Source organism: Octopus sinensis, linkage group LG7 (genome assembly GCF_006345805.1).
Source record: "Octopus sinensis linkage group LG7, ASM634580v1, whole genome shotgun sequence".
In the NCBI taxonomy this organism is placed as follows: Eukaryota; Metazoa; Mollusca; class Cephalopoda; order Octopoda; family Octopodidae; genus Octopus; species Octopus sinensis.
In genome coordinates, this window is record NC_043003.1 from 10,622,601 (window position 1) to 10,629,845 (window position 7,245).

General features: G+C 34.4%; 1 protein-coding gene across 2 annotated transcripts in view; it reads right to left on the bottom strand.

The window, feature by feature from the left end:
* Positions 1-506: 506 nt before the first annotated feature.
* Positions 507-7,245, bottom strand: part of LOC115213984 (uncharacterized protein C12orf29 homolog) — a 155,954-nt gene continuing 149,215 nt past the window's right edge. For both annotated transcript variants that reach the window (XM_029782994.2, XM_029782993.2), the window contains one exon: positions 507-1,604. In XM_029782994.2, coding sequence (XP_029638854.1) covers positions 1,401-1,604 — 204 coding nt within the window. In that variant the 3' untranslated portion in view covers positions 507-1,400. The remainder of the gene's footprint in view (positions 1,605-7,245) is intronic.

The following is a 7,245-nucleotide window of genomic DNA, read 5'->3' on the forward strand; positions in this document are numbered from 1 at the left end:
ATCAATTAGTTAATTAATTTTACCCTTTTATTATTTTTTTTTTATTTATTTATTTTTGTGATTGTAAGTGCAGACGGCCGTAAGTCGAAGAGAAGGTGTATATATTTCTGTACATATGATTTTGAACTGATGGAAACAATTTTTGGACGAATTTGGATAATTTAAAATGCATGAATATTTGCAGGATTATTTGGAGCAAACATTTTCATGTTGCCTGTTGACATTGCTTCATAAATGCTAACCATTCTTATTAACTACTACTAAAGCAGGAGAAAGTAGTATTCTAAATATCACAGCTGTTATAGAGTTAAGCAAGTAAAATAACTGTGCCTAACCAAGGAACACTGCATGGCTTGTACCGATCACCAGTTTGGTTTCGAACCCATCACTAATTGCTTAACTATTATGGTTCTCTAAACAAATTTAATGCTTAAAACTACAAAAAAAACATAAAAACAATCTCTAACGTTGCAACAATTGTCATTCATGTGTGTTCGGGCTTAGGATTTCGATTTAATTTTTTTTTTTTTTTTTTTTTGATAAAGTAGTGGTTATGAGTGAAGTGATATTCAAGGTGAGAACTTGTTTAGAGAATGGACTTGTTTGGAACAAACATTTTGTTTTCTCCTACCCAACCCAATCAGTAAGACTCTATTGGGAAAAGGGAGTTTTCTAGATAAAAAAATCACTTAGAAGACAGAAGTCATTATCTAATAAAAAAAAAATGCTTAAAATGTATATATATCCATCATCAAAAATGGTTTGGTCATAGTGAAGGAGTCATTCATTGCCAACAAATAAGAGCACTGATGATTAGACAATTACGCATTGCATCTCAATGAGCAAGTAAATTGTAACAAATTTGAAGACTATAACAGTTTTCTCAGAAATGACAAATCATTTTAGAGAATGGACTTGTTTGGAATAAACATTTTTTCTCCTACCGAACCCAATCAGTAAGACTCTGTTGGGAAAAGGGAGTATTCTAGATAAGAAAATCACTTAGAAGACAGAAGTCATTATCTAATAAAAAAAAAAAGATGCTTGAAATGTATATATCCATCATCAGAAATGGTTTTGTTCATAGTGAAGGAGTCGTTCATTGCCAACACATAAGAGCACTGATGATTAGACAATTACGTATTACATCTAAATGAGAAAATAAACTGTAACAAATTTGAAGACTATAACAGTTTTCTCAGAAATGACAAATCATTTTGGAGGGAAATTAAAATATTGGAGAGAATTTAAAATTAGTAAAAAATAGAGACTTTGAAAAAAATAACACAAATCTTTCAGAAAGAAAGAAAATGAGGAAGAATGAGAGAGTAGAAAGGACTGGGGTAATATGAACCATTGTGTAACAGACACAACAAGTGAACAGAGGAGTGTTCATTTCATCAAGTGAACAGAGCAGTGTTCATTTCAATCAGTGAACTAAAAGTATGTCCATTGTACTCCAACAAACGATTCAGCATGTTGTTTTCCCGGTCGCTTTCATCCAAAAGATCGACATTGAGGTCGATGGAAACAGGCCTTAAGTTTGACAGTGCTGGCTTTGGTAAAGGCCATGGAAGGGAAGTGCACAGATGAAACCGGTGAAGCTGGAAATAGAAATGAAAAACAATTATAATCAAAGCCAAGCAGAAAGCAAAGAAGGCAATATTCATGAAAATCATCAACATTTGATGTCCACTTTTCTATGCTTTCATGGGTCAGAAAGGATTTGTTGGGGGCAGATTTTCAAAAGACTCTTAACAAAAGCAAAATTCATATCAGAAAAAGAAATAATGCAGGTCACAAACTGTATAGACCCTTGTGGGATGTGTGAAATAATAACCAAAAGATTCAAAACTGGGAAGGGATTAAAGGTTAATGCAAATATAAAATCTAAAACAAAAAAAAACGTTTCATTTCTTACATCACATGCCCACAATGCAATGAGAATTATATTAGTCAAACAGGATCAAAAAATCAGGTTAGAGTACATAAGCAACAGATCAAACCTTATTTACATTTGATGGATATTTGTCCTCATCTTGTTTCAACACGTTTCGGCTGATATACCCTCCAGCCTTCATGAGGTGTCTTGGGAAATTTCGAACCTGGGTTCTCATTCCTAAGGTATTTTTCAATGTTGTTGTTATTATTATTATTATTATATTATTAATATTATTGAGGTCACTGCGTGAAATTGAACTCGGAATTTTGGGGTTAGTAGCCAGTGCTCTTAACCACTACGTCATATGCCCACAGGCATATGGCGTAATATAATAATAATAATAATAATAATAAATCGAAAAATACCTTAGGAATAAGAACCCAGGTTTTAAATTTCCCCAAGATACCTGATGAGGGCTGGAGGGTATATCAGCTGAAATGTTGTGTTAACAACAAACAAGATGAGGAGAAATATCCGTCAAATGTAAATAATATACATAATTCCTCATCTCTTAAATATAGAACTGTATAAACAGATTCATTTTTTAGAAATGTTTCATATAGTGAACATCTAGACATGTGCAAATGGAAAATTCAAAATGCTTCCTTTCTTCAAAATAAAGGTAGAAAAATTATCAAGAATGAAAGGCAAAAGAAGAATACATTTCAAGAATTCTGAATCTGAAACTAAATCAGAAACAAGTGATCACTTCTGCTACTAAAAACAACTTTCTGTATATGGATTACCCCATTACACGGGTTTGAAAAACTGGACAATGAAAGCAAATCCTTGTTTTTGTATACATTCGCTGCTTTCTTCCAAGGAATCTAATGCTCTTGGCTTAGTTTTTCCTTGGGGCTGGCCAGATTGGAACAATTTTGAGTATAACCAGCCGAAATTGCAAAGATAATCTGGTACTTGACTGAGGAAAGAAAACTTCGAATGACCCATCCTTGTTTTCTTTGTATCGTCTATCTCGATGTTTTGTTGTCCCATTTTTGTACCACCTAGCAGTCCAAATGTTTTGCATTCTTGTCCCATTTTTGTACCACCTAGCAATCCAAATGTTTTGCATTCTTGTCCCATTTTTGTACCACCTAGCAATCCAAATGTTTTGCATTCTTGTCCCATTTTGTATTATATATATATATATATATATATATAATATATATATATATATATATAGCAAGAAAAGAAAATGGAGGGGATACAAAAATGACATACATCAGTCGGTAGACATTCTATTATGTCTATTTTAATTCTAAAACATGAGGAAGTATTATAAGAAAACATACACATGCAAAGACTGTGTGCTATACAAATATATACTAGTAATACATAAAAGATTAAAAGATTAAAAGATTAATTAGAACCCTAATTTAATCTATTAATCTTTTAATCTTTTAATCTTTTACTCTTTTAATCTTTTACTTTTTAATCTTTTACTCTTTTAATCTTTTACTTTTTAATCTTTTAATCTTATACTCTTTTAATCTTTTACTCTTTTATGTATTACTTGTACATATGTGTGTAACACATAGTCTTTGCATGTGTATGTAGTCTTACAATACTTCCTTATGTTTTACAATAAATAGACATCATTTTTGTATCCCCTCCAATTTCTTTTTTGCTGTATAAATTAAGGGTAAACCACTTTTTACCCCACTCGTATATGACACTCAATTGTGAAATTGCCACGCAATAACCAGCACTTGAGTATTAATAATTGGGTACTATAATTGGGTAGTATATTGGATAGGTACTATCCCTTAATCGGTTGACTTCTCAACCTCTAACTCTCATGAAAATATACATATATATATATATATATATATATATATTATATATATATATATATATATATATATATATATATATATATATATATGTTTAACAGGTTCTATGCAGCTTGGAAGCACCAAACTTCACTCATATGGCATTAATTAACCTAAACTTACATAAGAAAACACTTGCTTTAGGCTAGTGTCTTGAAAAATTACCAAACCTGGAATTACACATTGCAAAACCAATTTTCTTAACCAACCAATCATGCCTACATCCTTCGTACGCATAGCAATTTTTTTTTCCTGTTTTACGTTGTGGTGTATATTTTGATATTAATATAGCATCAGGTTGTTGTAATAAATGTTCCTGAAGGAGGCGTATTTTACAAGAATGTCATGTGATTCTGCAGTGTTTTATTGCAGCTGTCATGAACGCTGGCATAATCAATTCTGAAGACAATGGCAAAATATATCAAGAACTTGTATCCCTCTTATATAATATTACTAAACATGGAAATTTGGTAAATTTTTTTGTGTCTTCTCTTTTAGCATTTTTGTTGAAGTTTTTATCTGTATTACTTGCTTTCCTAAACAATATGTTATATGTTCAATGCAGCAATTATCATTCGAAAAATACAAAATCACCATCATCATTTATTGTCCATGTTCCATGGTGGCTAGCATGGGATGTCTGGTTTGACCAGATCCGATGTGCCAAAATATGGATCATACTCCAGTGTCTATTTGGCATGGTTTCTTCAGCTGGATACCCTTTCTAATGCCATCCACTTTATATCATGTACTGGGTGCTTTTTTTGTGTGCCATCAGCTCTTGCAAGGTCACCATGGAGCTTGTAAGTCAATGAGCCACAAGGAGGGCCTTTAGTATTTAAATTGGCTGTATCTGGTTGAAATATTCCACCTGTTTTGTGTTCAAACCAGCCAGATCAGACCTCTCATAACTACCCTACAATGTCAATCTAAAAATAGACAACCACATTATATTAATCCCGAAGCTAAAAGATAAACCATGATTAATTCAAAACAATGAGGATAAATAAGCATTATGTTTGACAGAATAATCTGAAAGTTAAAGGGACAACACAAACATTTGACCACAATAAATATATCACTTCTGCAGGATGTTCAGCAAGAAATTTTAGATCCCTTATCTCAACATCATGATGATGATGATCATCATCATTAGCATGGGTTGGACGATTTAACTGAGGTCTGGCAAACCAGATGGCTGCATCATGCTCCTTTCTGATCTGGCAGAGTTTCTACAGCTGGATGCCCTTCCTAATGCCAACCACTCAGAGAGTGTAGTGGGTGCTTTTACGTGCCACCGGCACGATGGTCAGTCAGGCGGTACTGGCAACAGCCACGCTCAAATAGTGCTTTTTATGTGCCACCTGTACAGGAGCCAGTCCAGCGACACTGGCAACGGCCTCGCTCAAACGTTTTTTCACGTGCCTCCAGCACAAGTGTCAGTAAGGTGATGCAGGAAACGATCACACTCGAATGGTGCTTTTTACATGCCACCGGAACGGAAGCCAGTTTGTTGCTCTGGCAACGGTAAGGCTTGGACGATACTCTTAGCACTCCACTAGCACGGATTCCAGTCATCGAATTTGATTTCGATTTTCAATGCAGTCTACAAATGGTGAGTCCACAAACATGTGATCTGAAATAAATATGACTGCTATTTCTAACAGAGTAATCACATAGAGACCACCTCAGAGGTTTGATACGAGCAGGAGTTTTTGATCTAACCACCTCACCATTGTCTTTTGTTCAGTTCCAAACAAAGATAATGGCAGCATTCATAATTATTTGCAATGAAACCTCATAATAATTGAATAATAATCTTCAAAAAATACATCATCTTCAAAACTATGCAGAATAATTCTATGAATAAGAAATTTCGGTAGCAGCAGAATAATTCTTGCATCCATTGTTTATCCTGCCCTGATAAGAGGAATTCTTCAGAAAAAGAACTTCCTTGTATGCAACTGATAAGTGTAAAATACACACACACACACACACACACACATAAAGTCATTGGCATGGTTGTGTGATTCAGAAGTTTGCTTCCCAACCACGTGGTCTTGGGTTCGAGTTCCACCACGAGGCACCTTGGACAAGTGTCTTCTAATATAGATCCAGACTGACCAATACTTTCTGAATGGTACATGGAAATTGAAGGAAGCCTGTTGTATGTGTGTATGTGCATGTGTGTGTGTACGTGTGTATGTATATACATGCATATACACAAACACATATAGCATGTGTGTGTATGTATATATACGTGTGTATATACATGTCTATACACACACGTATAGTGTGTGTGTGCATGTATATATATGTGTGTATATACATGTATATACACACATATAGTGTGTGTGTGTATACGTATGTATATACATGTACATACACACACACATATAGTGTGTGTGTATGTACATATCTGTGTGTATATACATGTATATATACACACACATATAGCGCATGTGTGTATATGTGTATATATATATATGCGTATATACAAGTGTATACACACACATATATATACGGTGTGTGTGTGAGTGTGTGTGTATTTGTGATTGGGAGTGTGTGAGTGTTTGTGTCTCCTTCTTTTGACATCACATGATAGTTGAACATGAATGCCATTCATTTCCAGTCGTCTGCAGAATCATGTCCAGCCATAATGAAAATGTTAGGTTACCTGCAAACAGGTATGGGTCGGGTGACAGGAAGAGCATCAGGGCACCCAGCCGTAGTAAAAATTTGCTTCAAGAAACTCCATTCTGAGCCTTACAAACACAGAAAAGTGGACATTAAAATGATGATGATGATGATGACGACGATGACGATGCGGATGAAGATACTACAAAATCATAAGTCTAGTTGTTAGGATTCTTGGCTTTCACCCAGGCAGTCCAGGTTCAATTCTTGGCATGGGAACGTTAATTTTTAAAAGGTGGTGCCCCAGCATGGGTGCAGTCACATGACTGAAACAAGTAAAAGAATAAAAGAATAACAGAACAGCATTGTGATTTTTCACTCTTGTAAGCTGGTCATGTGATTAGCTCTGCTCCTTCTTTCTTATATATGCATCAGATTATCAATACAAGTCTTCTTCGTTTCTCTCTCTCTCTCCATATCTCTCTATCACTCTCTCTCCCTACATATATATATATATATATCTTTCTCCTTTCTCTTTCTATAAGTAATAGCATTTCTCCACTAACCCATTCTCTCTCTCTCAGTTCTACTTCTTATTCATCTCTCTAGCTGCATCACACATCCATTTTTCATATTCCCCACCCTGCGTCACCTTCCTCTTTTCTGGCTTTTAGACATGAACACACATATATATATATATACCAGACACACATGTCCAACTCCATAGAGTGTGCATGTGTGAGTGTGTGTGAAGCATACAAATACAACAGATATGTGTACATACATATATGCATACATATATGCATATATATATGCATATATGTATGTCCA